This window comes from Coloeus monedula (genome assembly GCF_965178545.1).
Source record: "Coloeus monedula genome assembly, chromosome: 2".
NCBI classification, from domain to species: domain Eukaryota; kingdom Metazoa; phylum Chordata; class Aves; order Passeriformes; family Corvidae; genus Coloeus; species Coloeus monedula.
This window is the reverse complement of record NC_138782.1, coordinates 70,277,521-70,302,792: the sequence shown is the minus strand read 5'-3', so window position 1 is coordinate 70,302,792 and position 25,272 is coordinate 70,277,521. Positions and strand designations below refer to the sequence as shown.

General features: G+C 39.9%; 2 protein-coding genes across 2 annotated transcripts in view; one reads left to right on the top strand and one right to left on the bottom strand.

The window, feature by feature from the left end:
• The window catches only part of LOC309585339 (discoidin, CUB and LCCL domain-containing protein 1-like), a gene marked incomplete at its 3' end in the record, with an annotated part of 154,941 nt that overhangs the window by 30,882 nt on the left and 98,787 nt on the right, over positions 1 to 25,272 (top strand). The gene's annotated exons all lie outside the window — the stretch shown is intronic.
• ROS1 (ROS proto-oncogene 1, receptor tyrosine kinase) overlaps positions 1 to 25,272 on the bottom strand; it is a gene marked incomplete at both ends in the record, with an annotated part of 70,757 nt that overhangs the window by 9,981 nt on the left and 35,504 nt on the right. The window contains 16 exons of the mRNA XM_082300427.1: positions 218 to 381; positions 5,455 to 5,589; positions 6,764 to 6,967; positions 7,582 to 7,679; positions 8,685 to 8,814; positions 11,443 to 11,507; positions 11,777 to 11,939; positions 12,355 to 12,490; positions 13,146 to 13,238; positions 14,297 to 14,484; positions 16,514 to 16,631; positions 17,113 to 17,287; positions 18,301 to 18,477; positions 19,298 to 19,530; positions 23,498 to 23,639; positions 24,055 to 24,272. Coding sequence (XP_082156553.1) covers positions 218 to 381; positions 5,455 to 5,589; positions 6,764 to 6,967; positions 7,582 to 7,679; positions 8,685 to 8,814; positions 11,443 to 11,507; positions 11,777 to 11,939; positions 12,355 to 12,490; positions 13,146 to 13,238; positions 14,297 to 14,484; positions 16,514 to 16,631; positions 17,113 to 17,287; positions 18,301 to 18,477; positions 19,298 to 19,530; positions 23,498 to 23,639; positions 24,055 to 24,272 — 2,439 coding nt within the window. The remainder of the gene's footprint in view (positions 1 to 217; positions 382 to 5,454; positions 5,590 to 6,763; positions 6,968 to 7,581; positions 7,680 to 8,684; positions 8,815 to 11,442; positions 11,508 to 11,776; positions 11,940 to 12,354; positions 12,491 to 13,145; positions 13,239 to 14,296; positions 14,485 to 16,513; positions 16,632 to 17,112; positions 17,288 to 18,300; positions 18,478 to 19,297; positions 19,531 to 23,497; positions 23,640 to 24,054; positions 24,273 to 25,272) is intronic.

Genomic DNA, 25,272 nt, shown 5'->3' with positions numbered 1-25,272 from the left:
TTAGGGCCTTTTTGCTTGGTAAACTTACACATCCTTTATCTAATGCATTGTACCTAGTAGACACATAACAAATCTTTACAAGTTCAGTACAACAGAGGTAAATCTTTGCTGTTTCCATTTAGCAGCCAGAGAATGTGAGGCAGTGACAAATGTAATGAAAAGCACTTTGCTTACAGGGAAGAGGCCACAAGAATAGCAGGTGCTGGCCCAGACTCACCTTCAAAAGCTTCATTGATGACTCCAGTTGATGCCTCTTTGTCTTCAAGGCAGTGGATGAAGGACAGTGGAGAGTGTCTTATCTCTTGCAGTTTGTCATGAATATAAGAGAAAGTAGGTCTGTTGTGAGGTTCTTGGGACCAGCATCCTGTCATTAAATCACATCTGGAAAAAAAAATTAAATTCAAACCGTAATGATAATAGAATAATTCATCTCAACACTTACCAATAAACATCTGAGAAGCAAGTTTGGCCTGAAAACTTTCTATGTGGTACAAAAATTATCACCAGCTGCTGAGGGAAGGAAAAACAAATTGAAGATCAAATTAAAGTCAGGAAAAATCACTGTGAAACATTTTAGTTTTTCAAAGATGGATATTTTTGAGATTGGGAGCAGATAGAACACTGAAAAAAAAAGACATATTTGCCATTAGCATCCGCTCTCAGTGAAGAAGTCAGGAATACTTTCTAAGAAAGCAGACAAGAAGGAAATTCTCCCACAGAAAAAAAAAATTTTAAAAAAGGAAGTGTAAAACCAGAAATGAACCTGAAGTTCTCAACTTATTTAAACCTCCTTCAACTCAAGCTACCTCAAATTTAGGGGAAGGTCAAGGCAAACCATCCAGCACAGGGAGGGTTAATTTAGACTTCTACCTCCAGACCAAAACAAATAGGAATAGGTTTTCCCATCAAAGGCAAAAATGGTATGAATTTCCTGTGGGAGCAGGGATTCCAGCCCACCCTGTACAGCACTATTGCTACCATTTAGTGGAAAACTTCACCTCCTGTTTGTCTAAATGATAGGGTTGGTTTTTATTCCTCGCTCAAGGTGAGTTTATGCTACACAAAACCAAATCCTACAAAAGCCAGGGGGAGACAGCTTGAAAACCAAAACACAGCCAACACCTGGACATGCTAAGTGTTGGGAGTGGAAAGAGGTCTTAGAGTCTCAAAACCAGAGAGCAGCCAGTGAAAGGCTGGTTCAGAAAGCTGCATCTGGAATGTGGAGCATTTACCTCTAAGCCTTAAGTTCAAACCCTCCCCTGACAAATATCTTCCCAGACCTGCTGCTATGCGATACCAGGCATTAATCTGTTATGGAGAATGAATTGGCTTGCTCAGATCCTTGCTTATCCATCCTAAAAAGATGACTGCTCTCCTTCACCACAACTGGGCATCTTAATTTTACAATCTTGATTTTACAATTATACTTTTCTTTAAAATATTAGTCGCGTGAGAATGTGAGTAGAAAAATCGTTTCAAAACCACTTTTCATCAACCTGTATTCTTGTGGTTTTCAAGTTGAATAATTTTTTTTTCAAAAAGATTCCATGAAATTTTGAAAATCCGTTTTAAGAATTTATAGAGTGGTAGTGGCTTCTTAACACTCTGGGTCACTTCATCTGCTTACTTTCAGGTGTACTGGTTACTGATGACATTGGAAATACAGAAGGAAAAGGACTGAAAAGCACTCAAGGTTAAATAACTGGTTTTCCTTCTGCTGCCAGAAAAGTGTCTGTCATGCTGAATTCCAGCCTTGGATGCTGGAAGCCAAACAATCTGCTTTCTGGTCATGCTTGCTATCCAGGCAAAAAACATGAGTTCAGGTGCTGTGCTTCATCAGGTTTGCACTTGGGGTCTCATGAGCAGAGCCTTGTGGAAGAAACAACCAGTCACAGAGGAAGAAAAAACAGGAAATGATACATAAGTCACAGACTCATAGAATGTTTTGGGTTGGAAGGGACCTTCAAGGATCATCTAGTCCAACCCGCCAGCCATGCACAGGGACATCTTCCACTACATCAGGTTGCTCAAAGCCCCACCCAACCTGGTCTTGAACAGTTCCAGGGATGGGGTATCCACAGCTACTCTGGGCAATCTTTTGCAGTGTTTCACCACTCTTATTGTAAAAGAATTCTTTCTTATAAACAATCTAAATTTACCCTCTTTTCATTTATGAAGCAAGAACACCGCGAGCGTGGATTATGAATATTTTTGTTTTGTTTCTCATGACCAATCTCTTTCTAAATAACTAATTTTTTTTATTGGACAATCTGCTTTATACAGCCATTCAGTTTTGCTTTGGAGTAAGGAGATTTCTGCCAAAACTGTAATTCAGTACTGTAATTTTGTAAGTTTAATTATATTCCATATTTTTATTGCCTAAATCAAGTTACTTGGTGATTGGCTTAAAATATCAGTACAGGTATTTTTCACTAAGTATTTAATTCAGATAGGCTTCAGGTTTCTAATGATAAAAACTTTCATGCTTTCTCAGAGTACATCTGCAAATTTTACATGTACAGCTATTTGTGGCATGACATCTAGCTTTTGGGGCATTCTGTGACATCCAAAGTTTTAAGTCATAAGGCACAAACTTTCACTAGCTCAGAAATGCGTGAGTATGAGACAAGTCAAGAGGGTAAAAGCCAGCTTAACATGCCAAAATACATCTAAGTGACAGATTGAGCATATTCCTATGTTTTTGGGGAGCCAAACATGGGCTAGCAAATAGTGCATCACTTCAGCATGAGAAAGAGACCCAGAGGATTCCCCTACTTCATGGGGAAAGCCTTTCAGGAAAGAAATGAAAAATGACAATTCCAAACACATCATCAGCTAAAGGTTTGTGTTAGGTTTAAGAACTAACATTTACCCTAGATGTACACCTACACACCTACACTTCACACCTGAGTTTTTTCTGGGGGCAACAACCATATGTCCAACAGAGCTGCTTATGTGGGACTAGTTAGAATTTGAGGGCCTGGAAAAGTGAAGAACTAATATTCAGTATCTGATATTGGAGGCAGAAAGTGAACATTCCTGAAATGCACTGCAGTGCACAGAAGCTACAGGCATTACCAATTTTTTCTCGCATGAAAAGGAATATACAACTGATGCGTGATTTTCTTAGAAAAGGAGAAAATATATTGTGATGAAGAGCCCCTGATTTCATCTGATACATTCTGTGCAAGGCCGCCTTCTGTCTCACTCTCTTAATCCCTCCAAGGGATCACTCCCAGAAACAAATAGCAAAAAGCTTTTAGTTACCAAACTAAAATTTCTTCATCAAAGTCTGTTGTATAAGTTTGCATAGGACTGAGCATTTGACGAAACTGCAACTTCAAGTCAGCAAATGTCCTGGTCCTTGTACAAATTCTCTAGACTGTAATCTGTGGCCTTTGAGGATCTATATTAAATTAGCTCAGTTCAGTCCAAACCTTGGCATTCTCTTGTGTGAAAACCTCATACCCAGCTGGCTGTGCCAGATGTGGATTTCTGACTGCAAATATAGCTCCATTCATAGATCTAATTCATGTTTCAATAAATGTGTCTCATTTATACATACCCAAGCCCCTTCTTCAATTCATTACCAAGCTTTACTGAGCCACAGTTCTCTGTGGAAAAGTAGATGACTAGTCCCTGGAGTAACAACTTGTGGAGGCAAGGGGAAGAATTTCTCCCCCTGCAAAAAGAAAAAAAAAAACCAACCAAACTAAACAAACAATCCCACTTCTTTCCTGCTTTTACACCCCAAGGTTTCTGTGCCAGCCCTACTTGCACTTGCAGTGTAAGCCTACCACAGATTCCTAAACACTTCTCAGCTGAAGTACTTTGGCCTTTGAACTCTCTTCCTATCAGTGATGGTTTGTTTTGTCAAATGACAATGAGCAAGCCAAAGTGCAGAGGAGACAATTACTGACTGCTGATGTCCTGATGCAGGTTCAGAACCACAAGGAGGGAAGCAGGAATGTCAAGAATCCCAGCATGCCATTAATGACCTAGCAAAGCAGCAAAAAGCTGTTTATGCTACTGACAGAAGCTGCATGCAGGTGCTGAGTGTTCACCAAATGAGATAAAAGATGGTACAAGAGTCTAAGCTCTTCAGCTCTTTGGCTGTCAAAAACTACTCTCAGGCACCAATCCTACAAGTTACAACAGGAAGACCAGTATTTAAGCTGTATCTGCTATGCTAAATTCAAGATCTGGGACCTTAAAATTATTTCAAGAAAAGTTTTCTTGATTTTTCTGAAGATCTGATCACTCGTTTTAAGGCAATTTATGAGCCTTTGCTTAAGTTTGAATTTCAGAGTAGTACATGGATATAGCTTTCTCCTGTGCTTTTTTGTTCACAGGACAGCTGTCAGAAATTTTTTGAGGAAACCTTTCTCAGCAGAAAATATTGAAATTAAAATCTCTTTGGGCTTTCATTAGTTCTGTGACTTCGAGTTCTCCCCCTGTTATTAAATCAAAATCCTAATCTCTTCAGTTTTTCAGTTCCTTCAAGTGCTAAACCTTGTTTTGGGGGGTTTTGTGTTTCCTACTGCTAATATGGTATTTCAGCTATATCTATATAATGATAAATAATCACCTTCTCTTAAACTCCGAGCATGGTAATTGGTCTAAGATCTATCACAGAGATATTAGCTTGCCAAACACAGAATTATTCTCAAGCCTTTTCCTCAGCCCCAGGAGTCAGAATTGTTCACTTTTAGTAGCCTCTCCCTCTATTTGCAGCTGTCATGTGCATTGCTGTGACTGCTTATGCAGAGTGGGGGATAAAGAAATTGAGACATGAAATTAGACAATACTGAGTGATTGTTAAGCTCATGTTCCGGTTCCTCCTTTATACACCTCTGGTCAGTATGGGTTTGATCCACTTGATGTATTTATTTTACTGTGCTAATTGCAAGAATTTTGCAATTAAACCTGAATTTTATGCTCAAGACACAAACAGGAATTGAAGGATTTACTTATCCAGTCCGGCTGAAGACTAACCAGAAGTGCAGACTTCCCTTTTCCTGCACTGCTTCAGCTTTTCTTATTGGCTTTTTGGAGTTCTCTCTACAAAGGGCAGAGTTTATTTTTCACATAGGTTCTAATATTAGCCTAATTCCTGCAGCTACCATTGAGAAAGAGAGTTTTATCCACAATTGCAGACACATGGTGTACAGAGACTGGTAAAATCTTTCTCAGAGCCATCTTAACTTCTAACCAATACCTTCAGGTACTCTCAGTCTGTTGTCACAGGACTACCAGATCCATGCCTTAAATTCTTATTCATAGGCTGGACTACTGGATGAATTAGTAGCAGGTTGGCCAGTTTTATTGGAAACAAAAGTGGAGGATGTTGGGCTCTGCATGGGCATGATTAACCTTCAAAATTATGACAAACTAGCAAAAAGCCTCTTGCTTCTTATAAATATTATCAACAACATTTAAACAAAATTAACTTACAGGTCACCAGGACAATTGTTTGGAGATTCCAGCCTTCCCCCTGATCGTACATGGTGTACAACTTCTGTATTGGAGAAACCTGGATATGGCTGTTGACCCAAAGTTAATGTTTCCCACACTAATACTCCAAAAGCCCTAAGAAACACCATGAAAAAAGAGAAAAATTAATAACCATAGTTATATAACCATAATGAAATCTCCCTATTAACAGTTAGATCATGCCTAACCAAAGAGTAAGACTCAGAAAAATTAGGAGTAAGAGGACTTAATTTGGTTTTGTCCCTAAGCCAGCCTCTGGAATAGCTAAAATAAATAATAGTGTGTAGAACTGAGACTCTTTCCCTGACTCACTGAGATGCAGATCAGAAGACACTGAGTGTCCACATCTTCTCCGGGCAACACTCCAGCTGAGCATGTCCTCATATAAACAAGTGTTTAGAAATCTCTAGAGGTGTGGTTTAAAATGGAGAGAGACAAGTTCTGAGCACCACTTGTGGAGCAATCAGCACCTCATTTGGTTTGGCACAGAGTACTAAACTACTTTCTTAGATAAGTGCAAGAGTAGCAGTCAAATAGATGGGTGCAGGCGCTGGGGACTTGGAAAAGACCTGTGGACTAAGTACCTGTGGCCACTAAAATCTAAACTTGTGTGAATATCCATGGATATTCATGGATCTGATTTAGTCTGGGGATTTTTTTCTTTGTCTCCTGACAGTGGGTCTCTGCTTCTTCACCATAAACTCAAAGCCACTCAAATACACTTTTAGCAAACCTCCACAGCAAAGTATTGTGACCTTCCCCTGATGATGCTGAAAAGTGTGGTCTTCAAAGTAAAGAAGTCTCTAGAAGAGAGTGAAACTGCAAGGGCAAAGTATTTGGCTGTAGGAAGGAAATGTCAATAAGCCTAATGGAAAGCAAAATGGAACAGCATGCAGGCAGACAATTCACTGCCCAATCAAGCAAAAATCACATTGTGTGCCTGGTATAATTGTAAAATTGTTTGAGTGACACTACTTCCTTCCCGCCAGAATCCAAAGCTAGAGCTCAAAGCATAAAGAAATATATCCATGAAATATACTTTGTGGTATAAATAATTTGTGGTAATAATAAATAAAATAATAAAATAAAATAAAAATAATAAAATTTCTCATTAGATCCTTAAAATTTTGCTTAGGAGGAAATCTGCTCAAGCCTAAAAATTATTAGAGATGACAATATACAACCCTGTAATTCCTCCTATAAACCAGTATTTTCTTGCTGTGGGATTTAGTACGGTTATCTCCACAGCTGTGTGGCTCCTATAACTCACCAGACATCAGAGTGACTTGTAAAGACACCATCAATAAGGCTTTCAGGAGCCATCCATCTGACAGGAAGTAGACCCTCTCCTCTTTTCCTGTAATAATCATTTTTATAGATATCTCTGGCAAGTCCAAAATCACCGATCTTTACTATCCGGGATGAGCTCTCATATTCCTTCTCTGACACAAGGCAGTTGCGAGCAGCCAAGTCCCTGATTTGTAAGACAGAGAAAAGAGGATGGAGTTACCATTGCAGAGTAATTCAGATCTGTATGTCACCTGGTTCAACACTCTCTTCAGAGCAGTGCCAACCCCAAATTTGGATCAAGTAATTTAGGGTCTCACCCAGTTAGTTTTGGCATATCTTCAAGACTGGAGATGACACAGCCCCTCTGGACAACCTGTTTCAGTGATTGATCTTGGATGTTGTGAACAATATTATCTAATTTCCTTTTCTGTAAGTTGTGCCTGTTGCTTCTCACCTTTTCCCTGTACCTCTCTGAGAAAAGTCTGGCTCTGTGTCCTCTAAAGCTACCCATTAGGCAGACAAAGACAGTACATGAATCTTGCCCTTCTTTCTGTTGCACAGGGTAAGATTCTTGTCTAGGGTGCAGTAAGTCCTTGGTTCAGATCTTAGAGTAGCCCACCATTTTGTGAGAGAACTGTGAGTGATATTTAGCAGAAAAGCATAGCATTAGATTTTACTCCAGTGCTCTCTCCTTTCTTGTTCCATTGTGACTTCTTTCTAGACATTTTTTCCTGGGTAGGATAATCAGTCCTGATACTGTGGGTAAACCTGGGAGGACTAAGGAAATAAGTTCTGTACCTGTGTATAAAATGCATTTTCTCTAAATAGACACAGCCTTTGCAAACATCCAAACATATATCCAAGAGGTCAATGACTCTCAGTAAAGGGCTCTGGAGCTACAAGAAAGAAAGACAGAAGTTAGCTATGTCTTCCAGCTTTACCAACTCAGAATGACAACCTCCCTAAGGAAGATTTCCCCATTGAAATGTATACGATTTTTCCAAAACAGTCAAAGTACAGGTGCAAAATCTCTGCATGTCAATGGAGTGAATGCTAATTTGAAGCAGGGTAAATTGCCAAATCACTGCACTGTAAGGAATACGCAAATGATATCATCCTGCTTGATTTGCAGCTAAGAATACCCTAGGGTCTTCAGAATTGTGGAAGAAATGGGACCTTAAAAATTTCCTCCCACTATCAGATCAGGTTTGTTTGTTGCTATATAAATCAGTGTAATATGTTATTCTAGTAGAACACGTGTATATCCATTTCAGTAGGATTCAATACTGACTGTGGATTTGATCTGATTAAGTAAATGAACAATACAATTGCTATAATGCTATAAAATTTCATTGTTGAGTCCTTTTGACCTCCAGTCCTACCATCCATATTCCTAATCTGCACACTAACTAGAGAGAAATTTACTTGAAGTTGTTTATTCCTTGTTCTTTTCTCTTCTTTCCTTCTAAAGATTACAAGGACACAGGCACAAGGATAGTAAATTCTTATATGCTTGGACTATGCTTCTCACATAAAGGATACTGTTGTTATTCAAAGACAAAAAAAGACCTCTATGATGCCTAGTAGACCACATACATGACCACCATTATTTATTATCACTTTCAAAGGGACAGTTTATGATTTTCACAGTGAGAAATCCAGCCAACATCTCATGACTGAAACCACAATTTTGGTCAGTGATCTAATGACATTCAATCTCCTTCACAGCATCACTGAATGCAAGTCAGCACCCAACACTGAGGTCCCAGGGTATTAAGGAAAATCCAGGTCAGACCTTGCAAGTACAGAAACAGCTGAACATCAGCATGGGCTTTTAGAAAGGGAAAAACTGAGAAATTGTGGGCAGTTAAGGTTAAAAATGTGAGTCTCATGTTCTTTACCTTTTTCTTCCTGGCTCCTCGTAAATAGCCAAGTAGATCCCCTCCTTCCATCAGCTCCAGTATAAGATACTGAGGTTCATTTAAAAGACACACACCAAGTAACTTCAGAATATGGGGATGATCAAATTTACTAAAGAGAAGGAAACAACTGTAAGATGACATATGAGAAATCCAGCTGATTAATAGCTAATGGAGTGTTTATAGTTGCAAGCAATGAATGAGCAGTTTGGCCTTTACAATCCTGCCTCTATGAACAACAGGATTCAGTAGCTCACAGTGCCTGGATTTGCTCAGTCATGGGGAGAGTTCAGGGACATCCTTCCAAAACACAGGCTTACACTGTCTTTGACAGGCACTTTAATGCATGCATACTTCATCATTTTTCCAGGAAGAAAAGAAACGTAGTCAAATGGCAATTTCTTCTAGGAATAAGGAGCTTCGTCACCTGTACATTGAAGGTGTCTATATTATTTTAATAGAGTAGTTTTACTACTATATTCACAGTAGAATGGCTGATTCAGAGAAATACACAAAGGCAAAAGCACAAGGTGCAATATATTATTTTCACAGTTCAGAGGGGAACAGTTTTTCACAGTACATTTTCAAAAGAAACAAAATACATATGAGGAATACTTCTAAGTATACTAGCAATTGTTTCTGTGTGTCTAAGACAGGGATTAGCACAGAGAAATCAGTACTCTCAGTACTGCAAGTATTCTTTGAAGAATGAAGAATATTTACTGCCTCTGTCAGTGCCTGCATTTTTTCAATCACTTCACTTTTGTTAGAAAATGGTTTTCCCTTCTCACTGCTGTGTGAAAGCACTTGCACAAGCAGTCAGAGAAACTTAACTCTATTGGGAGAATTGATGGTGTCCAAAATGCTGTCAAATGAGGCAGTGTAAACAAACAAATAAGAGAGGGACAATTTCCTTCTAATCTCTTTCAGTTCACCTAATCTCAGGTGTGGGCATAGACTCTTGCAAAAAAGTGTGATTTAGAATTTGACAGTTTCCCCCCTGGCCCCTAGCACACACCTCTCAATCAGACAAACTTCGGCACTTTCAGGAACAAAAAGAGGGGAAGGAGCACCTGGCACTTTCCTTGCACCCAGTGCAGACCTTTCTCCACTGAACTGTCATTCCTTACTTCCCAAGGGGAAGACACAAGAATTTCCTACATGTATTTGCACACGAATGACTCACCAATAACCAATATCAAATGACTTTTTGAAATAGAGGCAACTCAATTTTCCCTTTGCTGCATAGCAATAAGAAGGAACAAATAGTTCTGGCTTAACTGAGCCAGCATGCATAATATTACAATCCAAATTTTAATGAACATCCAAAAATGTAAGCAAAATAAAAGTTGCACTTATATATCTTATCTGTTTGTAAGCACTCAGATGCAATTTTTCTCCTTTCTACCCTTTTTTTCATTTGTGAGACCTTATAGATGAACATCAAGTAAAATCATTAAACCCTCCATGAGGTAATTAAATAATTCTTTTTTTATATTAAAAATATGAAATATTCAAATAATACAAAATACACATTGTTGTTGTTGATGCTGTTTTTGCTGTTGTTTAATGACTACTGAGATTATAATACTTAAATTTTCTGTTCTCTTAATTTCTGATTCATTATATTGGTGTACATATGGGCCCATACCAGTGTTTACATTTAAATGCAAAAATATTTCAATTATGTACTCTTCCAAGATTTCTGGGTTTGGATTATTATCTGCAACAAGAATTGGGGGGGCTTCAGAAACTTTAACTATGGCTTCATATAATTTCCATACTACACAGGAAAAAAAAAGACTTTAACTGGGTTTATGACTGCTAGGTAGACTAAAGATAGATTATAAGGAGTTTACATACAACTCTTACTCTTTGTCATTAATTTACATTTTAATGATATGGTTGAATTTTGGTTTTAACAAGCCTTTTACCTCATTCAGTTACAGTGTGTCAAAAAGGGCAAAAAATGCAAGATTTTTTTTAATGTGTAACAAAAAAAATGAATGCTGCAGAAATCAATTTCAAATTTAGTAATGCCATGTTTTCTGTGCAGAAATAAATCTTTCCTTTTTAAAAAAAATGCTTCTACTTCTGCACTCATGAGATAAAGTCAAAGTGCAAAAGTGAATCTGAAAACTAAACTACGCTCTCAATCTTATGCCACCAGCTGAAAATTTCAGTTGAACTTCTACTTATTTCTGGGGACACTCTAGAAAACCAGATTTCTAGCTGAAACACAAACCTTATTATGTGAAATTCTTGCATTGGTGACAGATGCATAATTTAACACTACCTCAATAGAAGAGGCATGTGGCAGCCCCTAGTGGCACATTTAAAAAAATATTTTCCACCGTAAATTGTAACTTTAAAGCATCAGTTTGGTCTGATTTGTTTCTTTCAGTAAAACAGGATTAGCCAAATGATGTCCAATTGCCTTTAGTAACTAACTTGGTTTTAGAGGAGCAAAGATACTGAAACACACCAGTACAAATCCAAATAAATCCATGATATGAGCATACTGAACTTGCAGTCTATAGCTTAAATTTTGCTTATCAGATTTATGGCTTTAGTTCCATGATATTCATCAGTAGTGATTTACTGGTTTGGCAGAAAACAGGAAGACACCCCAAAAATGCCATAGTAATCTGTTTAGAGGAAAGTGCTGCTGTTGCTCCTCTGGAAGGCCAGCACCCTCACACCAGCTTTGAAGGGTGCCCAGCGACAAAGCTGTCCCTACCTCATTAAGTGTGCCTCCTTCAAGAATTCACTCTTCTCATGGTCTGTCGCACCCTTCTTCAAAGTCTATTCAACAGAAAGCGGAAGTGTAGTAACACTTTGGCCATCATCACCATTATCACATGGCACTTAAGTAAAACAATCAGACATAGATGTGGCCCTAAATACACATTATTTTCTACAAATCACTACAAGGCTAAATGTTAAGAGATTTGCAAGAAACACTGCAAGGAAATACCCAGATCAGCCATTTATCATTTCTCAGGTAAAACCTCTGAGACAGATCTCTCCGCCCATCCCATTCTCTTGCCAAAGAAATACACAGCTGTGATTACCTTGACTGCTACTTTGGATTCTCCACTTCCATCTGCCAGGATATCTACTGCAGTCCCTTCATACACCTCTCCAAATGCTCCACTTCCTAACAATTTGTGTAAGTTGAGTTTGTCCCGAGGGAAAGCTGGCAGTGATTCAATCTCTGCTTGAGAAGGAAGAGTGCTACAAAACAGCAATACTAGTCACTTGTTCATACCTAAGGATGTCTGAAATTTTATTAAAATTCTTCTTCAAATGAAGCTGGTACTATTTGTCTCATCAGGTACATTTAAGGGGAGCTCAGGTGAGGCTGGATGTTTTGGAAGTTATTGGAAAACACCAGGTCTTCTTCCTTCCCTGTGCACTGGTGTTTCTTGCCAGAGTGACATGAAGGATGGGCTGGGGGCGATCCAGGCAGGGCTGTGTGCCAGGGGGGCAACATGGGAAGGCATCCTTTGGAGCACACCTGCCCTGCAGCACACATGCAGCCCTTAACTCTACCTTGAGGTTTTAGGGATGAGTGCCCTAAGGAAAACTGGTCCAGGGAAGACCTCTTAGATGTTTTTGTCCTGAAAATATATTTGCTCTGAGGACATACCGTACAGCATAACAGGCATTGGCTAGTCCCACTGTCTCAGCCATCTCCCTGAGTCGAGCTAGTTCTTTATCTTCCTTGATAAACACTATCTGTCCAGGCAAGGCCTGTTTTCCAGATTTCAGTCTTTGCGTCCATGCTGGAATAGGAAAGGAGACCATTAGCTGTTTCACTCTGAGAGCACCCCAGTGTGTGAGCAGGCTGAAAGGCTGCAGGTTTTATGTTATTCTGTTCAACATCACCTCCCAACAGCTCATGTAATTAAGTTATTTTTATCTGGCCATTTTTTTCCCACAAAACACAGACAACTGTTCATTGAGCTGAGAACTCAGCCAGGTATCCATTTCTGTGTGTGACAAAAGTCCAGGGAAAGGATGAGGAGTGAGAGGATAGGACCATCACAAGCGGGCATTTGCATCTCAGGGTAATTATTACAGCCTTTCTTCAGGGACAGAGCTTAAGAGAAAGAAAATGGGACCCTTTTGTGAATAAATGTAGTACCAAACTTGAGAATTGTAAGGTACAAGGATACACACAAGCATTAGAGTTCCTTAAGCACTCCTGTGCTCTCCCTGCATGTAACCAACAGCAAGAAAAGCCTGAGGATGGAGTGAATTTTTATCCTGTCCTTGATACCAAAAATATAATCAGCCATCTCTAGAGCCTCAAAGAATGAGAATATACAAATTCCTGCCAGTTCCCGTCCTAGGGGTTGTTCAGCATTTCCCTAAATCTGGAGGCCAATCATTTCCCACCTTCTGAACCTAGGGTAAACAAAAAACTCAGTCACATACCAAAACCAAATAGCATGATCACAGCCAAACACAGCACAACAACTCCAATCACAGAAGCAATGGCAATGATGGTGCCCATGGAGATCATATTGTCTGTTAAAGAGAAAGGGAGAATTGCTTAATTACTGTGTATGCCTGCAATGTCAATCCCACAGAGAGGAGCACACCTGAGACAACCCTTCAGCTACCTGCTATGTAAAAGCCTTCCACTGCACAAAGCTCTCTTGTAGGCTATATGTGGATGTGCATTTGGTCAGACTAATCCTTCTCCCCCAGACCTGGGCCATTCCTCTAGTAATGACCTAATGTATATGCAGAAATAGAAAATGCTGATCTGTTTGGCTGCTCAAGGTGGGATTTCCAAAAGCACCCACAAAGTCTAAGTCTAACATTCTGGCTGAAGGCAAGAAGTAATTCTGATATCTTTACCCAGTGTGTGAGCTTGCCTGTTTTCAAGAATCACATCATAAAGCAGAGTGGCAGAACCACAGAGACAAACTGGTATAAATGAGCAGAAGCACTTTTCAGGCCCACTGTTCTGAGCAAAAGAGCCTGGATGAGCACTACCAGCAGGAGTCACCATATAAACATCACTATTTATTACTCTACCTTTGGAGGAATATTGTTATTAAAATAGCCAGTTTCTGTTCATAAATTGGTATGACTATATAGAATATCAAGGAAAATACTAACAGAATGCAGAAGTGTGGTGTTGTATTGTCCACTGATTCATTTATTAAATGCCTTTCACATTGTTCCCCCCTCACATTCCCCTGCTCCTAGCTTTGGCCATTCCCTCAGGCTCTCCCTATTGGTTCCTGTACCCCAACCCCGCCCATGTACCGCCCCTGCAATCTGACAAAACCCCCCTGCACCCGGATCACGAGGTCCCTCTGCTTCTGGGGATTGCTGGGATAAGATGTAAGGTTAAAGATCTTCTTAAACCCTCATGGAGAGACCCTTCTCGCCTCCTTTGCCATCACTGGTTGTAGGGCTGACAGCTGCCAGAGCAAAAACCCTGGAGCCATCCGAAATGGACTACGGGAGGGCGAGCATGGTCATACTGCCCTAAGCAGCCCCACTGAGCTCTCAGGAAAGCTGCAGCCTACTAAACTAAACCTAGCATTACAACACAGAAGTACAAGACATACCTTCACTCAAAATTATATCCACACTGATGTCACTGTATTCACCAAGCCCTAGCACATTTGCAGCTGCTGCTCTGAACTGGAAAGTTCCTTTTACGTTCTTGGCCTTCCATGTGCAAATACTGCCACAAGAGCCATTGTAAACCACCTCCCACGTGGACTTCACATCGCTGCTGTTGCCAGACTGTTTCCTGCAACATGTGCAGCACAACACAGGAATGTCATTAATGCCATGAGGGTAGTTTACTACTTTACCCTCCCTCCATTTTTTGCTTCAGTTCCATGGTTTTCACAGCATTTCTCTGCCTGCAGGAAAGCTCAATCTGGTCATGGGATTTTGGCTACAGAGAAGAAGATTGTGCCATGCCATTTCAGCAATGCTAAGAATCAAACATCTTTATCTTGGCATTGTAAATGAAATACTAGAACATTTTAGACATGAAAACTGTTCAGTATATGCCTGATTCACCTGTTTCAGTATATGCCTCACAGCCAAGACTTCAAAACTTTCTTATTTAGCTTCCTGAAAATAAAAAAAACCACCATTTATTTTTTTTTCTACTGTGCTTGAACTTTTTGCTCTCCCAGACCCAGCGTAATTCAGTGTCTCTTGTGAATCAGGTTTCACAAGCTGAACAGGAAGCAAGTCATTGGCAGGGAAGATACCATTCTTTAGCTAGCCACTTTCCCATAGTATCTGCTGACTGCTGGATATATTTCTTCATTTCCCCATTGGACTGAGATTGACTGCTCACAATAAATTCAGAGCTGATTATTCACCAACCAAAATAAGACCATGTACTTAAACTTGAAAGGCCATATCTGAAATATCATTTCATGTCACACAACACCGTAATACATCATGTGAAATGACCTTCATGAGCATGTCACTCATTCTCCCAACACACTATAATGAAGAAAAAAAGGCAAAAATTTCTAAACCAGAAAGACAGGGGAAAACAATATGTTCGTGTCCTTGGTGTGTCCATGTTGCCACTAGAGCTGTAGGGAAACGGAGGTTGCATAAAAGGGTTAGGCAAACACTTTCTAGAATGCTGTATAACTGGCCTAACATTTTTCTACCTGATGTGAAATTCAGTCAAAAATATCTGCATGTGTACATTCCAACTGCAAGAGAAAATCTTATTTCATTAAAAGACCACCTCAGTGATGCATTATGATTCCAGAGACGAATAAGAAGCTGGAGTCTGGAGAACAGAGCAGCTAATGCACAGCCCTGGCACAGGCCAAGGGACTGACCTTTCCTTACCCATCTGCAAAACACCAGATACAGACTGTCTGTTGACATATCAAAATTATTGTTTTCTCAGAGCATACGGGTCAGTGCTCCTGCATGCTCACAGAACTGTAGGAAGCTTACAGCACCAGGAAAATATGTCTGAGTGAAAACTTACACAAGTAAAGCATTTCCTGCTCCAGAGTGCTGTTGTCCTCAGCTTTCATAAGCAGAGAGAAAGACATAATGGCTGAGTTTAGAAAATTGCTTCCCTCCATCAGTAATGACTTCAAACAATCACTGGAATATCTCAGAAGATGGACTTTCCTAATTTTTAAATAATACATTAATTAAGCTTCGCACTGACTGCTTTAAAGAAATCTCTCCAGAGTCACGGTCAAAAAATTAGAATTTCAAAGTCACTGCCCACAGCAACATACTCTAACCTGCCCAGTCAGCCCTTCCAATGCCAGTGCAGAAATAAGTGTGAGCTGGCACTCTAGTGCGACATGTATAGCTCAGGCAATCAGTATGTGATGACAGAGCACTTTAAAAATTATACAGTCATCCCACGTGGAAGGGAATATTTTATTTCTGGCAAAGTTACAACACTTTCTTTGAGTCCTCTGAACACCAATATATTTATACATATATTTTAGCCAAAAATACATACTACATGTAAGCTGAGATTGGTGGTTTGAAATTATCTCTAGATCTTCTAATTCACTGACATATATCCAAATATATAATTGTATTTCAAGATGGCTCTGAAAATGTTGTTAGTGTATATTTCCTTCTATGTTTTCCCGGAATTTCTGGAAATTATGGGTACTTGATTTATCTAGGAAAGAGATCCCAATGGCAAGGGCCTTTTGCATCGTATATATTTCATTCTTCCCATCAGAGCCAACCTGAAAACCCCTGCACAGCCAGATTTTTTCTGGGCTGCTACCTATGGGAAGAGTGCATCATGCATTGCTTACCTGCTTTCTAAGACGTAGTAGGTCAGTTTGCTTCCATTGTCATCAGCCTTTTCCCACTGTAGAGAGTTTTTAGAGTCTTCTGCTTTTTTAGGAACTCCTGGCTTACTGGGAACACCAGCTTAAGCCAAGCAGGGGAAGAAACAGAACCCTTAAAATGTATTTGTAGCATGACAAAGGGCTAACAGATACAGAGAAAAATCTGGTGTGCACATGGGTGTTTACACATACAAAAGGAAGGAGGATCTACATTAACAATCCTCATAGAGAATGAATCCTTGGCCTTTTCTTTGTGATGGATAAATTCCAAAATTTTTACTCACATGCAGCTTTTCACCAGTAATGAGTTCACTTGCATTATAGGCATTTCATTTCAATTCCCCTCACTCTTTCCTCTGCTCCACTTGGAAATGAACCCCATTTCTTTCCCCCTATTACTTTTGAAGGTATGGTATTGTGTTATTCATTTTTCAAACACACAGAACAGAACTATTGGGTCTTAGTGTAAGAAAGTTGCCTGCTAAATTCTAGAAAGTATTACATTTAATATTCACAACCTGAAAATAGTCTTAAAATCTTGTTATCCTGCATTAAGTTCTTACCTGTAGTTTTAAAGCTTGTTGAAGAGGAAGTGCTTTTCACTCCTGTAACATAAACTACTGTTACTCTTACAAAGTAGTTGGTCCAAGGAAGAGTTCCTGTGAGGTTGCACGTGTAAACAAGATTTCCTGTGCACAAAGTGTTTGCAGGAGAAAACCAGTCACTTTTTGTTGGCCACTAGGAAAATAAAATATCATTATGGTCAACTTTCTTGCTCTGCTGAAAGTGTGTCACAGTTCTATTCCTGGGTGGATTAACTACTTTGCCACCTCTTAATATCATAGTGGAAATCTGACGCAGGTGCAGTTTCAACCATGGGACTTTGTCCTCTCAGAGACCAAGGACATAAACCCTAATTTTCTTCTTTGTTTTCAGGAGACCTACAAGCCTTGGCAGTAACAAAGAACAACAGATTAAGTGCCTGCTTTACGCAGCCAAAAGGAGCCTTCCCCTTATATTTCTGGATCATCATGACATGCCCATGAGTTCAGCTTGCCATGATGCAATTGAAAGGAGGTGGGTTAGTGGAATTGTGATGTGACATTTGTTTTAGGCCAGGGAAATGTTTGGTGTAGGCCTAATGAATCTGATTCTCTATAGTAAAGAATCTGCATGATCCAGTTTAGCTCGTGACTTTTTGTGCGTCCAGTGGTTCAGGCGTTGAAGTCTGAAGTTTCCACGCATGCTGCTCTCACTGCAGCACTTACTTCCTACTCCTTGGATCCAGTCTTCTCTCCGACATTTTCTCCTAACCTCTATCACAGCAAAATAAAATCCAGATACTAGGCTGTATCTAATATTTATTGCTGAAAACCCTTTTCTTCTTTTTGTTGTGCAAGGCAGACATAGGATTTGCAACTGCAAACCCAGTTGGGGCAGGGCAGTGAGGAAACAGGGATAGGACTGCTGAAACAGGAGACTCAGGCGGAATTCTGGTGAGGTCATCCAGGATGTCCTTTGGCACTATGGAGTACTAAATGCTACAGCTGCACTCCTCCTTGTTCCTGGCAAACACTGACTCCATCCTGCCCCTGCTGAGCAGCTAAGACTGACATCACCATGCCCAAATTATCCACTGAGACTCTTCATGTACATCCTGCCACCCACCCTGTCCTGCTTACCAGGACAGGGTAGGTTAAAGTTTCTCTGATCTGAAAAAAACCCACCCCAAAATTTAGAGGTATTTTTACCTTACGCAGCTCAAACCAGAAGCTGGTTTCATTGACGTGCAGAGGAGCTCTCCATTCTAGCTGGAAACTGGTATTTCTGGGAATTATGTTGATAGGTGCAGGTGGAGTCTCAAAAGTTTTTGCAGTGACAGGGACACTTTCAGAAAACCAGTTCTCATCAGGATGAAAAGCAAGAACCTAGTAAGGAATGGATGAACTGTACAACACCAGAGCAGTTGGAAAGGCAGCTTTGCTTTAGCAACACCACGTGTTTGGAAGACTAACTTTTCGAACAAGACAGTATTCAGGCAATACAGATATAGCTGTAGAAAGATTTTGAGCCTCATAGCTGCAGGGTTATACACCTTCAGGCTGAAAGTTCATATCCAGGAGTACCCTTCATCAGAGACTCTTCTTAGTTTCTCATCTCAGCTTTCTACCAAGTCCCTTCTCTGTCTAGACCTTTTTAAAATGCCACACACTCTTACACAGACATGCAGATGTCACACCACATGTTAGGCAGTGTTTTAGAACCACAGAAACACAAAGCTGAGAGGTGCCTCAGCACACTGCTTTTCACTAAGCCACAGGCAAATATAACCTGTGTTTGGGTATGCATACTTGCATACACACATACAGGTATTTAGGTATGTGTGTGTATATATGTTCCCCATTATACCATCCAAATCATTAACAAAAGCCCAAAATCAAATTAATACCTACAGATCCCCTCCTGCCATCATCTGAATGTTTTCCCAACTGTGTAAATCATTTTATTTGTGATACCCAGTGCACATTCTGCAGACATGTTTACTTGGTTACTTTTGAAAATGTCACTCTGATCATAGACCTGCTGTCCAAATACATAATTTACTACTTTTTTTTAACCCTTCATCTGTAAAGGGTGAAGCAGTACATTTTCTTATGAATCCACATTGGACACTTCTGTCTGCTTTACAGAAGAGCAGTCTAAAGATTTTCAGGTTGAATAAACCAGTAAAACTACTTGCTATTATACCTTGAATAAATTATTTGTTCCAGGATGGAGCCCACTGACAGACCAGGCAAGCATCCCATTTGAAAATTCACTTTTTCGTAAAGGTGTTGCTGGGACAGGAGGCAATAAATTGACAGAGATTTGATAGCGTATGGATTCAAGAGGTCCATTTGGCTTCAGAGGTTCACTCCAAGATATGTTGATGGTGGTGTCAGATAAAACTAGTGTTTTAATAGTGTCAACTGCCTCTGGTACTGAAACAGAAGGAAAAATTAATTGCCCTCTTAGAGAAGTCAAAAAATGTAACCAAGGAAAGAAAAGAAGGTTATAAATGTATGAATATTATTCATTTGCAGGACTGAAACTCTACACATGTAAAACTCATATTCTTGTATAGTCAGTCAGCTGCAGAGAAGTTCAAAATATTTTTAGTATCTTCTTGGCTGTCCTACCACACAAGCAGACAAAAAACCCCAACAACAACAGAAAAACAGCTGCTCTCATATACCTCTACATTTATAGTCATATCACTGAATTCCTGCATTCGCTTAGTTTCCTAATCAGGGTCTCAGATGTGAGTTTACTATGGTGCTTACTTGGATATACACACACACAAAAAATAATACCTGTACTATTCCAATTGGAATGTCTTTTCTTGAACAGAAAAGTATGAAGGAAGAAAATCCAAAATTAAGCGTTATTTCCAATAATTTACAATTTTGCTTAGAAATACACAGTTTGGCTGAGCTGCATGTGGAAGAAACTGGGTTGCTGGTCAGATGTCCATACCAGCTGATTACTCGCTAGTTGTTCTGGAAAAATCAACCCTTCCTTTGAAGTTTTAAGATCACAGACTTTGTAATGGTATATGGTATGTCCCTACTCTGCATAAAAAAATTCTTTATTTCCTATGGAGCTGTCCAGACAGGTAAAAAGTTAACAAGTCATTACACTATTTATGTTCCAAACATATCAGAATGATGAGTCCATATGTTCTAATTCATATCCTAGTAGAAAGACTACAGATTATTTAATGCAAAATACAGAAACTAGACTAGGAAAGAAGACAAATTTCTCATTTGTCTAGCTAAAATGTGTGGAGTAAGAGTGACACTCTGTGGCAAGAGCAATGCATTAATTGTCTTCCTCTTTTTTTCATTCCCTCTATCTTGCTGTTTGATGGAAAGCACAAATTATTCCAAGCTTCTTTCACTTCATTAGAGAATGAGAGAAAGGCAGAGGGAATTCACACAGCTTCAGAGGTGTTAAATAGTGTACACACTTCAAGAGGCTCTGGCAGCATCTGATTACAATTTAAACTAGCAGTTACATTCATGAAATTGAGAACATAAGTGTCAGGACACATATACCTTCTATTTACAGCTGGCTGGAAGTTTTTCAACAAATTGTGTAAAGCTCTGAATGTTGATACAGATATTTATTCTCAGGGTTTGTAGGCTGGGGTGGGGTGAGGAGGTTTTTTTGTTAGTTTGGTTTGCTTTTTGTCTAAGACTTGATTTTCATCCAGATTTTTTGTTTTGTCCCGACTAGAGAGGCCTGTTCTGAGTTTCGTGTTTCATTTTATCATGAGACTGAAAAATTCCATTTGACTGGAGCAATCCAGTCTCCCATTTCAGGTGTTCCCTTTATGTTTCATCACTGAGAGAGTGTTTGTTGCTGCACAGTTTACCTGACAAAGAAGTAATTGTGTCAATTCTTGCCACATCACAATAGTATTTAATCATATTCAATCAATGTGCCACACAAAGTTTGTATTACAGATGTGGAATCCCGTGCAAAGAATTGAAATCTACTGATTGAAGGCTAGAGTTGTTGGGTGGTTTTTGGGGGTGGGTTTTTTTGTTTGTTTTTCTCCATAGAATCTGTAGGAAGGTAGAATCATCGAGGTCAGAAGAGACCTTTCAGATCATTAAGTCCAACCATCAACCAGCACTACCACTGTAACCCCTAAACCACTAAACCACATCACCCAACATCAGGTGCCTCTTAAACGCCTCCAGGGATGGTGACTCCACCACCTCTCTGGGAAACCTATTCCAGTGCCTGACCACTCAAAAGTGTAAACATTTTTTCTAATATCTAATCTGACTCTGCCATCTCAGCTAAAGCCCATTGCCTCCAGTCGTCTTACTGCAGGCATGGTAGAAGAGACCGGCTCACAATATTCAGAGATCCACATAGGATGGGAGCCTATTTGCTTGATGGTGCAGATGCTAAGGGATCTGACTGTTGAGAGAAGAAAACAGCATAGTTGAACCAGAGACCTTCCAAAGTATAGCATATCTGGATTCCACAAGAAGGCTGCCAATATGCCTGCACATCTTGTTTCACTTTCATTTGAAAGATGGAAAGAAGTTCACCTTAAACAGAGGGTTTTTAAGGGGAAAAATGTGACTGCTTCCATGGCAAAAAATGGGGAATGATATGTGCATAAGAGAAGTCACTTGGCAGCATCACTGGTGATGCTCTCCTCTGGACAATGGCAGCAAAAAGAGAAGCTGATTATTCTGTGAATGAACCTTTAAAGAAACCACAGAGTGCATCCCTAAGGAAAGAAGAAAGGAAATCAGGACTCCTGGCATGTACTTGTTGCCAGGTATTCTGGATGAAATGTTTTCGTGGGCCAGTTGATCACTAGGGGGAAAGGACATTGAGGAAAGTAAGAAAAACCCAGCGGTGGCTGTCCTTACTTCAATTCCAGTTATTTCACCACCTTCTGAAGCAGCTAAAAACCAAGGAGAGGTAAAAAGAGGTAAGGGGAAACCTTAGGAGTCCTGCTGTGGCTCCCTCACTGCATGTCACGGCAATATCTGCATGCACAGCTGTGCAGCGTGCAGTGCTCTGTGTCAGCCACAGCCAGCCCTGATGCAGCTGGGCTAGGGGAGCCAGTGTCCAAGGGCCAGGGGCTGCTGTGCCTCTCAGTTTCACTCCCTTACCCTCCTCTCAAAGAAGAACTGCTTCCACTCTGCAGGACAAGAGCCAGGCAGGAAAACTAGCGAGGATTGGGGCCATAGCATTCCCACATCCCGGTGAGTTCAACACCAAGTATCCCAAAGTACCACCTCCCCAGTCTTTCTGCAAAACACAGACATGCTGTCATGTAGACTTGGCTGTAATTCTGACTGCTGACTTAGGAATTAACAGAGGTGCCTTATGGCCTTGCAAGTAAAGAGTTTATGTGGATCTAGCTGACGCTGCCTGGTGACACCAGGCACAACAGAGAAAAACTGACATGACAGAAGAGCAAGCACTATGTATACTATGGGGAATAGCTACCTCTTGTAATGGCTTCCCATGTTTTCAGCAAGTGAGTTAAGCAGAAGCACTGAGAAAATTATCTGAAGAGAAGCACAAGGGCAGCTCCTCGTGAAGACAAGTGTGCATGTACAAAAATACACATGCGAAACAAGAAAAAGCACTGAGCAAGGTAGTTCTATTGGGTTGGGTTGCAACACGTGCAAAAGCATAACATGCACCTTTTGCATGATCCTTTCCTTTCTGGAAGATGTCAAGAGCTTCAAGGAAACTGGCACACTAGCTGCCCCACAGCTGCAAATGGGTAGAATGAAGCAGGGAATGAGTAGAAGCATCTTCCTGCCCTAATTGAGGTATTTACAAGCACAGGAGGCATCTAGCTCATTTAGCTCTGTAGTATTCTCAAAGAACAAGGACTGAAAGGGCACATCAAAATTCTTGAAATCAACTGAAAATGGGCTGTTGTCAGTCAGGCCAAAAGTAAAAACAAAGCATTGTCTTTTCAGCCTGGTTCACAACAAAACAAATTTGCATTACCCTTAGAAACAGCAATTATGAAAATGACATCAAGCCAAGGGAAAAAAATCTGAATGCTGAATGAATACATAACACAGATATTTAAATATACAGAACCACATATACATTCAAATACAATTTATTTAAATATGTGGTCCAAGGCAGAAACTGCAACTGTTTAGTCACTTTCAGCCATAATTTATCTTTCCTCAGGAAGCCAGTAAGCCAAAGCATTAAAGAACATATATATATATGTCTTATGAATCTTAGAAATTCATCAAGTCTGTTTGCCAAAACCTTGTGAAGATCTACACAGGTTACATTTTAAGCAGACTATTTGTCTGCTTTCTGATTTACAGCCCAAACTTGCACACACCTTTCTCTGAGATGAGAACTCTGTTCAAAATCAGAATAAAATATGAAACAAACCTCCGTATAGAGTTGTGCCAACTGTGCCTTCTCCCACAGGCAGTGCTTCCTCATCTGAATAGTAGTTTTTCACTGCAACTTGTATGGCATAACTCGAAAATGGCTGTAGGTTGCCTAAGACAGCAATAGGACCCTGATATTCCTGTAAGTCAAAATCAGATAATAAACATGCATTCTTAGAGAAGAGTCATATGTTAACCCAGAAACGTCAATGAAATGTGTGTTAAAAAAGTAATATAGTAGTGGTTTTGCATTGTAATACACTTTAGTGTTTAAAAAAAGATCCTTAAAATCACAGTTTCAGTAATATGTCCCTACAGAAAAGAAAGCACATACTAAAAAACAAGCCAAAAAGTAGAGGGGTACTTGCACAAAGGAAAACTGGGGTATCTACCACTTAGCAAATACAAGAGAGAAAAGACAGTTACTTTTGGGATGTAGAAATGGAAAAACTCATGACAGAAAGCTACAAAATGGTTCATGAAATTACTAGAAGTGATATCCCATTCCCTGTTTATATATGATACCCCACGCGTTTCAGTGTGAAATAGCCATACCAATGTTTTTTGCTGTGGAGCAAACAAACAGTATCCTGAGTTCCTACAGTTGTTTGTCATTTGTCTGGAAAATACTAGGTGTGTCGGGGTAGGCTGGGATATGCCAGGGCATAGCTGCTGTGGTGTGACAGATGGCAAGCTTAATGTAAAACTGGTGTTAGTTGCAGCAAGGATAGTAGGTTTCTCAGTGGCTGGCAAGAGAATCAGGCATCTTTTATCTAGGAAAGACATCAAAAGATTAAAAAAAAGTTAATTATGACTGGACCAATTCAAACTTGCTTGGGATTCTACCACCATTCTTATGAGAAAACATAGCTACAAAGTATTCTTTCTGCTTTCACAAAGAGAAACAGAAGAAAATCCCACCTGAAAGTGCTTTATTTGATTACTTTCATGGACACAAAAATAGTGGCCCTCAAAGAAACTCTCATTTATCTTTGGTAAGATACAACTTTAATAAAGAAATTAGGTTCTTCTTGAAGTAGAAGATGGAAATGCAAATTGAAGTTGCTGTGTTGTAAGGGGCAGTACATATTGACGAGCCCAAACTTGCCTATTACAGGAAAGACAGGTCTGTTGAATAGACAGTGCCTTTCTCTAGCAATTAAATGTTATCTGCTTTTTGCTCCAAAAAGGTTTCCATGTGTAACGTGGTAAGGAGAGATAAATTTGGGAGGTAGAAAAGGAGTCTGTAGGGAGAAAACAATGGAAAACTACACAGACAGTTACCAAAAAGTAACAAAAGAAAATTCCTCATCACTCGAAGTACTTCCTAAACCAAAATAAAAATATATTAAATAGACTTCCTGCTAAGAAGGAAGAAGTTTAGGCATGTGCACAGGGAAGAAGGTACAAGGATGAATGCTTGCCCTTAGGCCAGAACAACTGACCTCATAGTCAAGACCTTTTCTCCCAAAGTGAGAAACCCTGCCATTCCTACCAAAGTCAGGTTCATGCATATTCCTCCAAATATATTTGCAGCAGACAATGTAAATTAGAAAGTCTCTGTGGGGATCTCTGGGTAGAAATAATCAGTTTGGACTGAAATTAGGTTCTTCCCTTTCTGCACCAGCTAAACCTGCGGCTCTTGCAGGAAACCCTGTCCCTGGGGATAGGGATTGGCACATTCTGTACCAGGGCCAAACCAAGCTCCTGCATCAATGCCAAGCCCACACAGATCTCATGAGAACAAACATGCCCAAAGTGCTGGCAAGGATA